The 18,662-nt window shown below is 35.1% G+C and overlaps 1 protein-coding gene across 9 annotated transcripts; it reads left to right on the top strand.

Annotated features, from left to right (window-relative positions):
- Nucleotides 1-610: 610 nt before the first annotated feature.
- Nucleotides 611-16,980, top strand: LOC102219443 (leukocyte immunoglobulin-like receptor subfamily A member 6). Of its 9 annotated transcripts, none has more exons than XM_023346789.1 (13): nucleotides 1,281-1,301; nucleotides 4,368-4,409; nucleotides 4,519-6,216; nucleotides 6,320-6,586; nucleotides 7,059-7,319; nucleotides 7,447-7,722; nucleotides 8,442-8,558; nucleotides 8,716-8,731; nucleotides 8,824-8,891; nucleotides 9,258-9,308; nucleotides 9,527-9,599; nucleotides 10,979-11,020; nucleotides 11,132-11,494. In XM_023346789.1, exons 3-11 carry the CDS (start codon nucleotides 6,153-6,155, stop codon nucleotides 9,595-9,597), a joined length of 1,191 nt encoding a protein of 396 aa, XP_023202557.1. In that variant the 5' UTR covers nucleotides 1,281-1,301; nucleotides 4,368-4,409; nucleotides 4,519-6,152; the 3' UTR covers nucleotides 9,598-9,599; nucleotides 10,979-11,020; nucleotides 11,132-11,494. The 9 variants fall into 9 exon arrangements, 8 of the variants coding, with proteins under 8 accessions (XP_023202554.1, XP_023202551.1, XP_023202558.1 ...); XM_023346788.1 differs by having other exon boundaries at nucleotides 8,821-8,891; nucleotides 11,135-11,494; XM_023346787.1 differs by having other exon boundaries at nucleotides 8,821-8,891.
- The last annotated feature ends 1,682 nt before the right edge of the window (nucleotides 16,981-18,662 follow it).

Genomic DNA, 18,662 nt, shown 5'->3' with positions numbered 1-18,662 from the left:
GAACAGAAGTGCTATTTTTCCACTTTAAAACACACTTTTTCTCTCTTTTTTTTTTTAAGCATATTTGCCGCAACTTGCTTCAAGATAAAAAATAAAAAATATTTCTCCGGAAAAAATAAGGTCATTATGTGGTTTGAGACGTTATTCTCTGCCTATGTCAGGCTTTATGGTTAAATGCTTAACTTCCTGTGTTTGAATGATACAAAGGGCCAATTTGGTGCTGCTGCCCCCCCCCCCCCCTCCCCCCCCCCCACACACACACACACACGCGCACACACAACTCCTATTTAAAATATTTGAGCACGTTTTATTAATTTCTATTGCTTTAATCTAGTCTCTGAGAAAATATGTCGATTCTCAGCCTCCATTGTGGGATTATAGAACTTGAACATACCGATAAACACACTGTGAGAAATCTCACTTGATACAGAGAAAATGGATGCTCTCTCTTTCTCTCTCTCTCTCAGCCGGAGATTGGAGTCCAGCAGCAACAGATACTCCACATTATTTTATGATCAGAAACAACACTGGACAATTCTGCTGCCATGTTTTCATTATATGTTGTGATGATTATTGTATTTCTGCAGCTTTAAGATGCCAAAGATGATTTAATTATGCTTTGGTTTAAGGAAGTTAAACTAAGTGTCAAAACATTGTGTGGGAAGTGTCAAAATATTTGTGGTAGTACTTATTCTTTAGCTATGATGTTTCTCAGATGAAGATAAAAAAAATGACCATGACCTCACAGAACAGGAAACTAGCGCTGCTGATCGGACATTTCAGTGATATGAAAAGAACGTGTTAGTGTCAGAGCTGGACGTTACGAAGCGACACTCTGTGCTTGTTTGTGAACTTTTAACATTAATAATGACAAACGTTTTAGGTTTTATCTTAGTGATGAATGCACTCCTCTGCTGCGGACATGCTGAAGGTATTTTCTCTTTTATTCTTCATATTTATTTATAATCTCATGATGAGGCACGTCTGTATAAACTGCATGATAAATGTGCTAAATGTGTTGTGCTGCGTTTTAGGCGCAATTCTGACTATTGATCCCAACTGGTCGACTTTTCATTCTGAAGAGAGAGTGACGTTCATTTGTGACATGAATGAAGGCAAAGACACCGACTGGGAATATGAGATTAAAAAAAATGGAGAACAATTTCTTCGCTCCAACCCGCACAAAAGCTTCACATTACAACCTATCCAAATCGATCACAGTGATGAATACCAGTGTTGTGGACTCAGGAAGAGCTCCGGTGATACCAAGTGCAGTGATACTGTCTCTTTAACTGTTACTGGTGAGTCCAAATGATCTTATTCAACCAGATTTGTACATTGTTGAGAGTTGTGTAGCTAATACACATGTTTACTCCTCTGTAAGTTAAATCTATATGCAGAAAATCATTTTAGCATTTTTTTGTTCCTCGAAAAATTATATTTTAACCTCAGCAGTTTCAACCCGCCCATCCACAGAAAACAAAATTCTATGAAATGCAATTAAACTTACTATTTTATAAATAATGTTATTTTTCATTAGGTGAGCTAATCACAGAATAGCATAAATTGTTTTTTTTGTTTTGTTTTGTTTTTTCTCTGTTTTTATTTCTGTCTTTAAATTAAGATAACTATTTCAAGATAACATGTGATTCCCATTAGAGAAACTCAATTATAGATTTTTGTCATATATTATGATGAGACATTTGAATATTTGATCTCAATCTGACTGAAGAATAACTAAACGTGTTAACTGACGTTTTTATTTCATTTTATTAACATCAGCTCAACCCAAAGCCACACTGACTGCAGGTCCTACAACCATACCAGTAGGGGGCAGTGTGACACTGAGCTGCTATCTGCCCTCTGCTGGTGGATGGAAATACAAATGGTTCAGAAAGACCAAAAACACACCTGAAGTTCAACTCACTGATGAAGAAAACAGAGATATTAATGTAGCACAAGGAGGAATATACCGATGTCTGGGAATGAGAGGAAATGAAAACTATCAAAGTCTTGTAAGTGACGAAGTCAACATCACAATAAGCTGTAAGTTCAATTATTTATTTTAAATGCAGTTTATTATTCTTTACTTTTTAGCTTAAACTCATGAGGTGTTTTTAATTTATTTTTATGTTTTGGTTTGTTTTGCAACTGTCCATATCTGATGGAAACAGTTTCCAATGAGGTCGTTGTGACTCGACAACCAAACTGGCCTCAGATGTTCAGTGGTGAGTCGATCACTCTGACATGTGAGGTCCAGGGAGGAGAAACCATTGAGTGGACGTACGAATGGAGGAGAGATGGGAAACCTGTAAAAGTGGGAAATAATAAACACCTGACTGTCAGTGTTAATGAGTCCAGTAGTGAAGAGTACATGTGTCAGTGTAGACGCAGAGACGACTGGTTTTCTGAGACAAAGTGGAGTGAAAAGATCCCAGCGTCTGTGTCAGGTGAGTCATGATTTTTTTTTTTCATCAGGACCAGCCCAACATGTAATACAATCTGCAGGAAGCTTTAATCATTTTGGAGTGCTTAACTACAAATCATATGACTTTTATTTCACTTGTTTTTAATAAATAAAACAACTAAAACATCTGATGATAGGCTCTGCCCTGAAATATAAAAATAAATAAGAAAAGTGTTTTTGTGTTATGTGAACAGAAGTGCTATTTTTCCACGTTAAAACACACTTTTTTCTCTCTTTTTTTTTTTTTTAAGCATATTTGCCGCAACTTGCGTCAAGATAAAAAATAAAAAATATTTCTCCGGAAAAAATAAGGTCATTATGTGGTTTGAGACGTTATTCTCTGCCTATGGGCGACTGTGGCTCTTTGGTAGAGTAGTCGTCTTGCGATCGGAAGGTTGTAGGTTCGATTTCAGCTTCCTCCTGCCACACGTCGATGTACCTCTGGGCAAGGCACTTAACCCCAAATTGCCTACCGATCTGCGTATCGGTGTATAAATGTGTGTGTGTTTGTGAGTGCGACTGCGTGAATGTGACTCTAGTGTAAAGCGCTTTGAGTGGTCAAAAATGACTGGAAAAGCGCTATATAAGTTCAGTCCATTCCATATGTCAGGCTTAACTTCCTGTGTTTGAATGATGCAAATGGGCCAGTTTGGTGATGCTGCCCCCCCCCCCCCCCCCCCCCGACACACACACACACACAACTCCTATTTAAAATATTTGAGCACATTTTATTAATTTCTATTGCTTTAGTCTCTGAGAAAATATGTCCATTCTCAGCCTCCATTGTGGGATTATAGAACTTGAACATACCGATAAACACACTGTGAGAAATCTCACTTGATACAGAGAAAATGGATATTTAAAGTACTGGTACATCGTTCGTTTTTCTTAATTTTGTGAGTCTCTCATTTTTTTTTTACCTGTGTGAGAAGTGTTAGTACTTATATTTTAGGAATGATGTTTTTTTCTCAGATGAAGAGAAATCAGCTGAAACCTCTGATGTCATTCTGATGGAAAACAGATAAGATATACTTATAATGAAGAGGATGTGCCTGTCAAGCTTCAGTGCTGAATGTTAGCGTGAAACGCACTGTTTTCATTTATCTGAACTTTGTTTTTGTTGATAATGACAAAGGTTTTAGCCTTTATTTTACTGCTGAATACTCTCCTCTGCTCTGCACATACTGAAGGTATCTTGATTTTATTGTTCTTTTATTTATTCACACAAAAAGAGGTACATATGCATGCCTCTTTGATTTGATGTATGAAAATCTATTATAAGCATATAAATGTGCCAAATGTGTTTTGCTGTATTTTAGATGCTGTGCTGACTATTGATCCCAACTGGTCGACTTTTCATTCTGGAGACAGAGTGACGTTCATTTGTGACATCAATGAAGGCAAAGACACCGACTGGGAATATGAGATAAAAAAAAATGGAGAACAATTTCTTCGCTCCAACCCGTACAAAAGCTTCACATTTCTACCTATCCAAATCGATCACAGTGGTGAATACCAGTGTTGTGGACTCAGGAAGAGCTCTGGTGATACCAAGTGCAGTGATACTGTCTCTTTAACTGTTACTGGTGAGTCCAAATGGATTTTCAACTTGACTGCTTTAGGGAGTTAAAAAGTCACTTTATATGTTTATTCTACTTTAAATGAAATCCTTGTGCACAAAGAGTTTGGGTAATTAAATTAAGATAACTATTAATAAGATACTTGATGATGACACCTTTGTATATTTGCAGTCTGCCAGACTGATGAATAACTACTCGTGTTGACTGAATAATTGACGTTTTTATGTTAACATATTGTGTTATACAATGACAATGTGTGCATGGAAAATAATACTGCCCCTTTTAATAAAAACTGTTCTGATTTCTGGTTTCCATTGTAGACCCCAGTGAAGGTGAGAACTAGTAACCCGAACAACAAAAAGGTAAATAACATCCTCGTCATTCATGCAAAAACTTTATTATCCAAGATGTTTCTTTTGGACAAATTAAAGCACATGATAATTTTATGAATATATCCTCTCTCTCTCTCAGCAGGAGATTGGAGTCCAGCAGCAACAGATACTCCACATTATTTTACGGTCAGAAACAACACTGGACAATTCTGCTGCCATGTTTTCATTATATGTTGTGATGATTATTGTATTTCTGCAGCTTTAAGATGTCAAAGATGATTTAATTATGCTATATCTCTTCAAGAATCAGATGCGCTCTAATTTTACATTTTCGCTCATGTCATAAATAGGATAGGTCGCACATTCATAAATTGAAATGTTGTAAGATTCTTGTGTAATAAAATTAAAGATGAAAATTACAAACTCCGTTTTTACCTACGCAGCTGGATTTGTAGCTTTTACAGTTATGCTATGTTTGCAATAAATACGAAATTGTCACAGAGTTTGGATATCGGTGCCTGTTTTCAATGAAATGAGTGAAAGTTCATGAATGCATGGTGTGTAAAACATTAATGATGTTGATTGGACTGTTTTAAAGTTTTGTTCAGTGTTAACAAAAAATAGTATTTAAGTTTGCAGTCCAAGATGATATCTACATGAGTATTCAGTCCATTACAAGTTAAAAGCAGAAAGAATGGAATACGTTTTTTCAAACGGGTGGAAAATGATCCTACATGTGGACTTTCATTGCTTGGTCAGTTTACTGGTATTAAAATTGATTCCACAATCAGCAGAAAGATTTAACAAGATGAACAATGAGGTTGTTGACATGTGAAACAAATTGTGATTTTATTGTGTACTTATTAAAATAACACGTCAAACAATTGATTAAAAGCTCTGCACTAAAGCGTAAAGCCTTATTAAGCAGTTTTACCCAAAATGGCTTCTGTTAGGTGGACAGGAAGTGTCAGTTCTCCATGGTGAAAGACAAAAGACTGAAGTCGGAGGTTTTAAATTCCAAAATAAAAAACAATTTTTTAAGTTGTTTTGATCAATTCAGTGCAACTTGTGCCAAAATAAAACGTAAAGAATATTCCTCCGACACACAGAATGTCATTATCAGGCCAGGAAATCAGGCTTGTTGTGCAGCGATGTCACTTCCTGTGTTTGAATGGCGCAGATAAAATAGAAAAAAATGAACAAAATGTTCACTTTTGACAGTATGTGCATGGACTGCTCTTCTTTTGTAGTTTTTTTTTTTTACTTAATTTTAAACTAATCTTTTATTTAATGAGAAAAATTCTATATATTAGAAAGTTCACTAATGTAATAATTTGCAAAATCTGTTATCTTCATTCTCTCCTATATACATTAGGTTTTTGAGAATTTTTTGTTTGTTCTGCACATCATATCTTCCTCTAGTTTTTGAGCAAATAAATCTTTTAATTTAAGCTAAACTGAACATGACCTTTAAACAAATGGTTACCTAAAACCGTTTAACTGGGGTGTCTTTTCATGAGTCACCTTAGTTTAAGGAAGTTAAACTAAGTGTCAAAACACTGTGTGGGAAGTGTCAAGATATTTGTGGTAGTACTTATTCTTTAGCTATGATGTTTTTCAGATGAAGATAAAAAAAGTGACCATGACCTCACAGAACAGGAAACTAGCCCTGCTGATCGGACATTTCAGTGATATGAAAAGAACGTGTTAGTGTCAGAGCTGGACGTTACGAAGCGACACTCTGTGCTTGTTTGTGAACTTTTAACATTTATAATGACAAAAGTTTTAGGTTTTATTTTAGTGATGAATGCGCTTCTCTGCTGCGGACATGCTGAAGGTATTTTCTCTTTTATTCTTCATATTTATTTATAATCTCAGGATGAACCACGTCTGTATAAACTGCATGATAAATGTGCTAAATGTGTTGTGCTGCGTTTTAGGCACAATTCTGACTATTGATCCCAACTGGTCGACTTTTCATCCTGGAGAGAGAGTGACGTTCATTTGTGACATGAATGAAGGCAAAGACACCGACTGGGAATATGAGATAAAAAAAAATGGAGAACAATTTCTTCACTCCAACCCGCGAAAAAGCTTCACATTACTACCTATCCAAATCGATCACAGTGATGAATACCAGTGCTGTGGACACAGGAAGAGCTCTGGTGATACCAAGTGCAGTGATACTGTCTCTTTAACTGTTACTGGTGAGTCCAAATGATCTTATTCAACCAGATTTGTACATTATTGAGAGTTGTGTAGCTAATACACATGTTTACTCCTCTGTAAGTTAAATCTATATGCAGAAAATCATTTAAGCTTTTTTGTTGTTCCTCGAAAAATTATATTTTAACCTCAGCAGTTTCAACCCACCCATCCACAGAAAACAAAATTCTATGAAATGCAATTAAACTTACTATTTTATCAATAATGTTATTTTTCATTAGGTGAGCTAATCACAGAATAGCATAAATTGTTTTTTTTGTTTTTTCTCTGTTTTTATTTCTGTCTTTAAATTAAGATAACTATTTCAAGATAACACGTGATTCCCATTAGAGAAACTCAGTTATAGATTTTTGTCATATATTATGATGAGACATTTGAATATTTGATCTCAATCTGACTGAAGAATAACTAAACGTGTTAACTGACGTTTTTATTTCATTTCATTAACATCAGCTCAACCCAAACCCACACAGACTGCAGGTCCTACAACCATACCAGTAGGGGGCAGTGTGACACTGAGCTGCTCTCTGCCCTCTGCTGGATGGAAATACAAATGGTACATAAGGACCAAAAACACACCTGAAGTTCAACTCACTGATGAAGAAAACAGAGATATTAATGTAGCACAAGCAGGAATATACCGATGTCTGGGAATGAGACCAAATGAAAACTATCAAAGTCTTGTAAGTGACGAAGTCAGCATCACAATAAGCTGTAAGTTCAATTATTTATTTTAAATGCAGTTGATTATTCTTTACTCTTTAGCTTAAACTCATGAGGTGTTTTTAATTTATTTTCATGTTTTGGTTTGTTTTCAACTGTCCATATCTGATGGAAACAGTTTCCAATGAGGTTGTTGTGACTCGACAACCAAACCGGCCTCAGATGTTCAGTGGTGAGTCGATCACTCTGACATGTGAGGTCCAGGGAGGAGAAACCACTGAGTGGACGTGTGAATGGAGGAGAGATGGGAAAACTGTAAAAGTGGGAAATGATAAACACCTGACTGTCAGTGTTAATGAGTCCAGTAGTGAAGAGTACATGTGTCAGTGTAGACGCAGAGACGACTGGTTTTCTGTGACAAAGTGGAGTGAAAAGATCCCAGTGTCTGTGTCAGGTGAGTCATATTTTTGGGGCCAGCCCAACTCAGATAAGCATCTCCTTGAATGTACTAATAAGTTATAGTAGATCATTGAATATTTATTTTTGTAATCATTAAAAATACAGTTTGCAGAGTTTGATAAATATTCTAGCTAAGAAATGAGTTAATAGTGTTGGTTAAAACTTCCTGCTTGTCTCTTGCCTGGAATCAAAGGAATATATGGATAACAAAACCTGTTTTTATCCATCTTCCCTATAATTTACTATTAGAAATCATAGTATGTCAGCATACATGTTAGTGACCAAAAATATAGTCCATTTTCCACATTTAAACTTCAATCCAAATGTTTTTATTAAAAAGATGCATAAATGCTACAAAAGCACTAAAGACATTTAATTCATTGTTAGTGTTTCTTGTTTACAGTGACTGTTATAGCTTCATTTCTCATTTAAAGATTTTTAGCAATCGAAACAGTTATTGATGTCATTATCGTCATGTCTAACAGATGTTTACAGGTGAGCGTTCCTACAGCAAAGCTTCATGACTTTTTTTAACTGCAGATCTAAACCATTTAATTCAGTTTAGACAGTAAAAACATTGAACTGCTTGAGAAAAATCAATACAGAGACTGAGAATGTCTGAGTCCAACCTTGATGTCACATTTAAATTCTTTAGTAGGAAATCATGTCTTAGGGTATAATAATAACTAACAATACATTACTTATGTTTTCCAGTAATGGTGTCCAGTCCAGTCAGCTCTTCATTTCCTTTGCTCTTAATTGTTGGACCGTTTAGTGGAATCGTTCTCATCGTCCTCCTGCTCTTGTTGTGGCACTACAGACGGTCCAATGGTGAGAACATTTTCTTCTCACACCGGATCAGATTATTTCATCACCAAAAATACTTTATTAAATAAGAAAATGTGTCATAAATCTGTAATTTTTAAATACATTTCATCTGTTTAATTCTGGTGTTAATGATGCCAATTCATTTTTCAATCTTCCACAGTTTTATGCTGCATCAGGTCAGTTTGTAATATCTGTCTTTTCATTTTAAACATGAACTTCTGATTCTTTCACCTTTAATTCGCTTAAATATTTTTAAATTGTTCAGCAGCCAGAGCTCTGCCACCAATCATGGAGTGGATCAGACTGAAGGTCACCTTTACAGCTCTCTGCTACATGGTTGGTCACTAAATAAATGTCATTATTATTTATAATAATTTGTTTTCATGTTTTTGTTGATTCATCTTTATAAAAGCAAATATACAGACATATTTAAAGGCTCAAAGTCCAAATGGAGCTAATTATTTCTAATAATTGAACTTTTTGTGCTGAACGTTTTGTCATAATTAATGCACCAAAGTCATGGCTCTGCTGCTCTACATAATAAAATACAGTTATGTCATTAGCATGAGTTTGTTCAGGGCAAATGGTTCAAAATTACAAACGATTATATTCAATGGAAAGAGTAAGACATAAAAGTAATATGATTAATATAATTGCTTTCAGATCCAAACTTTAATCTTGAAATGTTTTTGTTTACTGCAGGCACCACCTCTCTGTATGAGACGGTACATCCAAGTGGAGCCACTGGAAATGGTAACGTTCATGTTTTAAAGCCGACCTGCAACATTCAAGTTATTTAAGGAGATTAAAGCCGGCTCATTCAACATGCGGAAATATTTCAGAAACACATGAATTTCACAATGCTGTGAAACACTCTGAACTTTAACTCTTCACAAAGATGAGTTATTAGTAAACATTCAGTAGATTGTGAATTTAAATTTAAATGTTCATGCATGTTGCCATTTTAACAGAGAGGTGTCATAATCCAGAGGAAGGTTCTGTTTACGTTAATGTGAGACCAGGACATAAAAGCTCAGCATGAAGGTCAGTGATATTATCATTGTTATTATTCTTTTATCTATAAATGCATTTATTTATTTATTTTTTGGGAGGGTTAACTGTCTTGCCACTTTTGACTTTTCTAGTTATTCTCAAGCACCTTCTGATGGACATTGATCACAATTCAGATTTTATAGGGGCAGTTTTATGTAAAGTCGACTTTTTAAGCTGTTAAAATGGTATTTTGTCGTTAAAATACATATCGTATTTTTCGGACTATAAGCCGTTACTTTTTTCCCCACATTCTTGAACCATCCGGCTTACAGCCTGGTGAGGCTTTTCTGTGTATTTTTCTTCAACCACCAGGGGGCTCTTTAGCACGAAGTGAATCATTGGAAGTCAAAATTGGAAAACAAAGAAGAAAGTACTGATTTTCATTTAGAACAAGCACATGCTAGCAGCAGGCACGACACAGAAATGTTTTCAAACTCAAACCCAATCATCATGAAAACAACACGAAAAAGTTCATATGATGCCGGTTTTAAGTTGAAGGCTATCGATCAGATCAATAGCCGCTGCACTGAGCTTGGCATGAATGAATCCATGGTTCGGCGTTGGAGCTATTAAGGGCTGCGTCCTTAATAGCAGATTTATTAAGGACGCAGGCCTCCGCTGCAGTAGTGTGGAAAACCGAAAGCGGCTGAGATACCAGTGGCTTATAACCCAGTGTGGCTTATATACAGTATATGTACGTTTCACGTTTTTTTTTTTTTTTTAAACTTTGTTTGTGCGGCTTATAGTGAGGTGCGCTCTACAGTCCCGAAAATACGGTACTTGGAGTGTTGCCTTGATTCTTTCATGCATGTTTGAGAAATCTTTTAATCTCCCATGGCAACCATTCAGCTGTGCAAAATGCCTGGTGGACTTAGCTCCGCCTTCAAGACGAAGCTCCTCCTCTGAGCTGCAGCTTCCAAACTTCTGAGCTTCCTCCTCACAGAGCAGCCCTTCCCCCACAACTCCTCCACTCAGCTCCTTCAAACTAGCCTGCAGCAATTGGCAAACACTGGGTGTTTTGGAATTGGTACCTCCTGAGCTCATTATATGAGCTACTTCTCAGTTCAACACTAATAAAAATGTTGTTAAAGGGTTAACAGAGAAGCGATGTTGTTATGAGGAGGCGGAGTTTCCTGGAGGCGGGGTTTCAGAAAAAGCAGGAGCTTCTTAAAGAGACACAGCCCCAATTCCAGGGTTTTAAGTTACAAAGTCAAAATTCTTTTAAGTCTTATTTGAAATGTAAATGCGTTTTCATAACAACTAAAAGTAAAATATTTGCTTGATTGTGTTATACAATGACAATGTGTGCCTGGAAAATAATACTGCCCCTTTTAATAATAAACTGTTCTGATATCCGGTTTCTGTTTTAGACCCCAGTGAAGGTGAGAACTAGTAACCCGAACAACAAAAAGGTAAATAACATCCTCGTCATTCACGCAAAAACTTTATTATCCAAGATGTTTCTTTTGGACAAATTAAAGCACATGATAATTTTATAAATATATGCTCTCTCTCTCTCTCAGCAGGAGATTGGAGTCCAGCAGCAACAGATACTCCACATTATTTTACGATCAGAAACAACACTGGACAATTCTGCTGCCCTGTTTTCATTATATGTTGTGATGATTATTGTATTTCTGCAGCTTTAAGATGCCAAAGATAATTTAATTATGCTATATCTCTTCAAGAATCAGATGCGCTCTAATTTTACATTTTCGCTCATGTCATAAATAGGATAGGTCGCACATTCATAAATTGAAATGTTGTAAGATTCTTGTGAAATAAAATTAAAGATGAAAATTACAAACTCCGTTCTTTCCTACGTAGCTGGATTTGTAGCTTTTACAGTTATGCTATGTTTGCAATAAATACGAAATTGTCACAGAGTTTGGATATCGGTGCCTGTTTTCAATAAAATGAGTGAAAGTTCATGAATGCATGGTGTGTAAAACATTAATGATGTTGATTGGACTGTTTTAAAGTTTTGTTCAGTGTCAACAGAAAATAGTATTTAAGTTTCCAGTCCAAGATGATATCTACATGAGTATTCAGTCCATTACAAGTTAAAAGCAGAAAGAATGGAATAAGTTATTTTCAAACTGGTGGAAAATGATCCTACATGTGGACTTTCATTGCTTGGTCAGTTTACTGGTATTAAAATTGATTCCACAATCTGCAGAAAGATTTAACAAGATGAACAATGAGGTTGTTAACATGTGAAACAAATTGTGATTTTATTGTGTACTTATTAAAATAACATGTCAAACAATTGATTAAAGGCCCTATACTAAAGCTTAAAGCCTTATTAAGCAGTTTAACCCAAAATGGCTTCTGTTAGGTGGACAGGAAGTGTCAGTTCTCCATGGTGAAAGACAAAAGACTGAAGTCGGAGGTTTTAAATTCCAAAATAAAAAACAATTTTTTAGGTTGTTTTGATCAATTCAGTGCAACTTGTGCCAAAATAAAACGTAAAGAATATTCCTCCGACACACAGAATGTCATTATCAGGCCAGGAAATCAGGCTTGTTGTGCAGCGATGTCACTTCCTGTGTTTGAATGGCGCAGATAAAATAGAAAAAAATGAACAAAATGTTCACTTTTGACAGTATGTGCATTGACTGCTCTTCTTTTGTAGTTTTTTTTACTAAATTTTAAACTAATCTTTTATTTAATGAGAAAAATTCTATATATTAGAACGTTCACTAATGTAATAATTTGCAAAATCTGTTATCTTCATTCTCTCCTATTTACATTAGGTTTTTGAGAATTTTTTGTTTGTTTTGCACATCATATCTTCGTCTAGTTTTTGAGCAAATGAATCTTTTAATTTAAGCTAAACTGAACATGACCTTTAAACAAATGGTTACCTAAAACCGTTTAACTGGGGTGTCTTTTCATGAGTCACCTTAGTTTAAGGAAGTTAAACTAAGTGTCAAAACATTGTGTGGGAAGTGTCAAAATATTTGTGGTAGTACTTATTCTTTAGCTATGATGTTTCTCAGATGAAGATAAAAAAAGTGACCATGAGCTCACAGAACAGGAAACTAGCGCTACTGATCGGAAATTTCAGTGATATGAAAAGAACGTGTTAGTGTCAGAGCTGGACGTTACGAAGCAACACTCTGTGCTTGTTTGTGAACTTTTAACATTAATAATGACAAAAGTTTTAGGTTTTATTTTAGTGATGAATGCACTTCTCTGCTGCAGACATGCTGAAGGTATTTTCTCTTTTATTCTTCATATTTATTTATAATCTCAGGATGAACCACGTCTGTATAAACTGCATGATAAATGTGCTAAATGTGTTGTGCTGCGTTTTAGGCGCAATTCTGACTATTGATCCCAACTGGTCGACTTTTCATCCTGGAGAGAGCGTGACGTTCATTTGTGACATGAATGAAGGCAAAGACACCGACTGGGAATATGAGATAAAAAAAAATGGAGAACAATTTCTTCGCTCCAACCCGTACAAAAGCTTCACATTACTACCTATCCAAATCGATCACAGTGATGAATACCAGTGTTGTGGACTCAGGAAGAGCTCTGGTGATACCAAGTGCAGTGATACTGTCTCTTTAACTGTTACTGGTGAGTCCAAATGATCTTATTCAACCAGATTTGTACATTGTTGAGAGTTGTGTAGCTAATACACATGTTTACTCCTCTGTAAGTTAAATCTATATGCAGAAAATCACTTTAGCTTTTTTTTTGTTCCTAGTTATTTTTCATTAGGTGAGCTAATCACAGAATAGCATAAATTGTTTGTCATCTTTTGTTTTCTCTTCTTTTTCTTTCTTTTTTTTATTTGGGTTTTTAAATTAAGATAACTATTTCAAGATAACACGTGATTCCCATTAGAGAAACTCAATTATAGATTTTTGTCATATATTATGATGAGACATTTGAATATTTGTTCTCAGTCTGACTGAACAATAACTAAACATATTAACTGACGTTTTTATTTCATTTCATTAACATCAGCTCAACCCAAACCCACACTGACTGCAGGTCCTACAACCATACCAGTAGGGGGCAGTGTGACACTGAGCTGCTCTCTGCCCTCTGCTGGATGGAAATACAAATGGTACATAAGGACCAAAAACACACCTGAAGTTCAACTCACTGATGAAGAAAACAGAGATATTAATGTAGCACAAGCAGGAATATACCGATGTCTGGGAATGAGAGGAAATGAAAACTATCAAAGTCTTGTAAGTGACGAAGTCAGCATCACAATAAGCTGTAAGTTCAATTATTTATTTTAAATGCAGTTGATTATTCTTTACTTTTTAGCTTAAACTCATGAGGTGTTTTTAATTTATTTTTATGTTTTGGTTTGTTTTCAACTGTCCATATCTGATGGAAACAGTTTCCAACAAGGTTGTTGTGACTCGACAACCAAACTGGCCTCAGATGTTCAGTGGTGAGTCGATCACTCTGACATGTGAGGTCCAGGGAGGAGAAACCACTGATTGGACGTGTGAATGGAGGAGAGATGGGAAAACTGTAAAAATGGGAAATGATAAACATCTGACTGTCAATGTTAATGAGTCCAGTAGTGAAGAGTACATGTGTCAGTGTAGACGCAGAGACGACTGGCATTCTTTGACAAAGTGGAGTGAAAAGATCCCAGTGTCTGTGTCAGGTGAGTCATATTTTTTTTTCGTCATGACCAGCCCAACATGTAATAAAACCAGGCAGCTGGTTTTGGTCGGAGCCCAAAGACTAGCTGAGCGTCGTCCGGAAAAGTCAGTTCAAAACCCTTTGAACTGCCTTGTTGCTGAAATGTGCTCTGCAAATTCAAAACACAGTTTAAATATTCTGATTATATTCCATTCAAGTGATAAGGTATTTGTGTTTTTTTTCTCTCTCTCTGCTGGTGTCTAATCATGGGAAAACAATCTTATCCTCATCGCAAACAAATGTGGCACTGATTGAAAATGCACTGTCACGCTGGCCCCTCCTGTTTGATTTTAACTGTAGCTGCACATTTTATTCTCAATAGAAAAGATATATGTGGAAATGATATAAATGGCTAAAAGTTCTAAATATTTTCACTAATATATGACTTTGAAGTAGCATGTCAAGAAGTTTGCAGTGAAAAAGCTAATATATGAAAAAGCTTTTAAGATGTTTTTTCATTGTTTTCCATTAGGTGAGTATGTTGTTGATGTAGTGTAAATCTAAGAGTCAATGCATAATAAACAAAAACATTTTGTCAAAAGACTGCACATGAGATGAAAACCTAATAAAAAATGACTACCCACAAAAAGAAACAATTTGCAAATAGGAAAAATGTTTTCTTTCTTTCTTTCTAAAGAAAATACTTTTTTCCCTTTAAATGAACATTTAGGCGATAGAAACAACATTATGTTAATGAGACCTAACATTGATAATGGTATTCAATATATTTCTGTAAACCTTTCTATGATTATATTTAAACTGCATAGTGTGTGTTCAAAGGAACATGGAGGACGTCCAGATTTAGTTGCTATGGATACGTATCTATCAGTTGGTTGTAGGTGGGGATTCTGCTCAGCTGGGGGACAAAATGTGTCTGAAGACATTTTTTGTTGAGTTTTATTTTCATTTTAGTTTACATTTTAGGTTCTACATGTAAACTCTATTTTTCTAATAACTGAGTAAGAAGTAAATGAGATTGTAAAAAAAACAAACCAAAATGAACATGACACTGTTCTTTCCAGTAACAGTGTCCACTCCTGTCAGCTCTTCATCTGATGTCCTTATGATCATCGGACCTGTCGGTGGAATCCTCCTGGTTCTTCTTCTGGTGTTACTGTGGTACTACAGGCGGTCCAAAGGTGAGATTGGTCATTGTTAAGGTATAGTAACAATATTTGAACGATGAAGTATTAAGAGAATATATTTGTTGTTCACAGATTTACGCTGCCGCTGGTCAGTAAAGCGCATCACTTCACCTCAAATATCTAAAATTGATACATTTTTGTGAAAAGATTTACACCATTTACACTGTTTTAGGTGGAAGCTGTTAAAAATCAGCTGCGGAGTAAATAATGGATTCAACAAGAATGACACCAATGAGAGCAGCTCTCCTCTGCATGGTCAGAAATTAAACAATTTTTGTCCTTAATACTCTAGACATTTTTAGCTATGTTATCATTTGTATCGATAAGATTGCGTTTACATATTCAGTAAGGAAAGCTTTAGAATTTGCTCAGTGAAATCAACAAATGGCTGCGTGTGAGTTAATGCAATATTCTATTCACTTTTTTTCCTGCACTGTAGGTGACGATCATATCTACGAGTCGGTCAACTTCTCAGACTCCAGTGGAAATGGTAAAGTGAATCTTTTCCACCAGATATAACTGCTGCATGTTCAAATGCAGGCAACTGATCTGAAAAATCCTGAAATGTTTCAGTGGCAGACAAACCCAGAGATGCAACCTACTCTCTCATTGAACTGAAAAACTTTGGGAAAGAGAGTAAGTCACAAAAACAACTTAAAGAAGAAAAATATCAGCCTAGTTTAGATCACTTTGTTTTTTGTTTGTTTTTTTAGAAATTGTGACTTGTTTATTTGAACAGGTATCCCAAATGAACCAGTAGAGGGCGCTGTTTACTATCGTCTGGAATCAGGAATGAAAGGTACAGTCAACTCCAACTTAATATTTTACTTTCCATCGCTATCGACCAATGTTTGACAAAAACAAAGCTTCTTTTTGTGACAAAATAGAAATGCTTAAATGTTTTTACACACTGTAACCCGTCTTGATGTAAGTAAAAATATAAATATTTAGACATGTGATACAATATTCAAAAATAAAATAAACCGAAAGTGAATTTGTGCTTATTACCTACTTGTATTTAGAATTAAGAATTTACAGGAAAAATTATTGTAGGAATGTAAAGTTTAAATCGAGTAAAAAAAAAAGTAATTTGTGTATGAAAAAGTACATTGAAGTCTTACAGTCGTTGTCCTTTCACAGGTAGGGGGCGCCCTGGAGCAAAAGAAGAGGCTGTTTATTCAGAAATCAACTCAGGACCAGAGAACAATAACACCATCTAGGTGTAGTTCAGTCTACAGCTTCTAACTCATGTCATTTTTGTAGGATCTATTGTGACAAGCCAAATATTAACCTTTCATAAAACTGATTTTAACTGTTGCTTTGTATGTGTTAAAATAATCCCTCTCAACATTCCCAGTTATTTATTATACTGGTAATTCTGCTTTACTTTGCTTTAATATACAGAGTGAGTATATTAGTTACACACTCTGTATAAAAATACATGATTCATGAAATCAAACAAAACTTTTCCTGTTTTGAGTTAATTAAAATTACTCAAATTCTTTTTAATTTCTCAACAGTACAATGGTAAACACGGGGGATATGTAAAAATATGTTTATCCTTAAAATTCAAACATTTTTTTTTTTTTTTTTTTTTAATATTTGGATGAACTTTCGTCTAACTGTATGAATTAGGTAAATTTGTAAATTTGGTGTCTTTCTGTTTGCTTCTCAAAGTGGTTTTCTGAAATTTTAAGCAAATGTGAGTAGTGGAACATGAGTATTTTTATGATTAAAGTTCAGTATTAACAAATGACATATTTTTCATGTTCCATGAGATGCAATTTAATACTCAACTGTGTAATTTACAAACTGTGTCACAAGACTGTGACGCAGTTTGTAATTGGTGTATGTTTTTATAGAAATGTGCATAAATATCTAGATGTATAAATGTATAAACATGAATAAATGACATAGTCTCTACAACACAGAGACGTTATTCAGGTATTCATTAAATAGTAGGTAGTGTTTGATCATTTTCTTTATTGTCTCACACAAACAAATGAGGAAATGAACAATTTGACAGTAATTGTAAATCAAATGTAATATTTTAATAAATCACATTTTATATTACTACTATATTTTATAGTGCTACACAGGGCTGTTGTGGATATTTTGAAATTTTTAGTATTGTCAAAAGTAATTATAATTAAACACTTACATAAATACCCTGTTCTACAATAAACATTATTTATTTAAATGATTCATTACCAAAAATAGACGCTGTGTTCTGTCCCTGACTTGTGTTTACAGCTAGTGGCCAGCAGATGGAGACATTAAGTCATAGTTTTCCAAGTTATCGGTCCAGAAACTGGCCGCCAGTTCAATAATGTGACGCAGGAATAAAACTTGTGTGTCTTCATGATTCTGCTGCTTCACATGAACCTGATCCATCCAGTGTGTTTGGGCTGTGGAGGAAACGGCAACAATGACAAACAGCTCCAATTATCACAGTGTGTTAATTTATTATTATTTGTTCAGGATTTGTTCTGTATAGAGTATAGAGTGACAAACCTGCATGCTGCTTTAAGAAATAATAGATGACCGAAGACTAATTTAAAAAAAAAAGAAAGCTAAGTGCTTTAATGAAAGCAGTTTTTGTTTTTTGCTCTTTCTAGGTTTTAAGTATCAGGAGGAAAATAAAAGAAACATCAATTCATTTTTTACAATATTGTTATTTTTAGAGAGTTGAAAAATTAAAACAGTGGAGTAGCAGTTGGAGATACAATACCTGATACAAAATCAATTAAAATGCATTTTCCAGTTATTGAAAGTAATATATTAACAATAAAAAACAGAAAAGAAAAGTGTGTTTTACTTCATTTCCTGATAACAACAGTGAACATTATTTATTTAATCTGTGAATCTTGGTGGGGGGAAAAAATCCCACCTTCTTCTGTCAGTGACTTGTGCTTACAGATAGTGGCCAGCAGATGGTGCTATTAAGTAGTCATTTCTGTCAGAGTTCCAGTAAAGGGCTGAATGTCCGGTGATCCATCCAGGAAGAAAACTTGTGTGTCTGCAGGATTCTGCTGCTTCACATGAACCTGCTCCATCCAGTCTGATTGGCTGTGGAGGAAACGGCAGCAGAACATCTCACACATCCATCATCAAGCTCAACATCCTCATCCTCACTGAAAACACAGCTGCTGCCTGAAGCTGCAACAACCATGTTAGCTTAGCACAAACAACAATTCAGAGAGTCTTGAAACACATATTATTTCTT

This window comes from Xiphophorus maculatus, chromosome 14 (assembly GCF_002775205.1).
Source record: "Xiphophorus maculatus strain JP 163 A chromosome 14, X_maculatus-5.0-male, whole genome shotgun sequence".
NCBI classification, from domain to species: Eukaryota; Metazoa; Chordata; class Actinopteri; order Cyprinodontiformes; family Poeciliidae; genus Xiphophorus; species Xiphophorus maculatus.
This window is presented reverse-complemented; position numbering and strand designations above follow the sequence as displayed.

What these genes read in the sequence shown, in the direction of transcription:
- LOC102219443 (XM_023346783.1), top strand. Translation starts at nt 868, where the DNA reads ATGACAAACGTTTTAGGTTTTATCTTAGTGATGAATGCACTCCTCTGC. An exon ending in AGTCAGCATCACAATAAGCT is followed by an intron (nt 13,851 to 13,977) that starts GTAAGTTCAATT and finishes TGATGGAAACAG; the next exon opens with TTTCCAACAAGGTTGTTGTG. An exon ending in CTCAGACTCCAGTGGAAATG is followed by an intron (nt 15,927 to 16,009) that starts GTAAAGTGAATC and finishes GAAATGTTTCAG; the next exon opens with TGGCAGACAAACCCAGAGAT.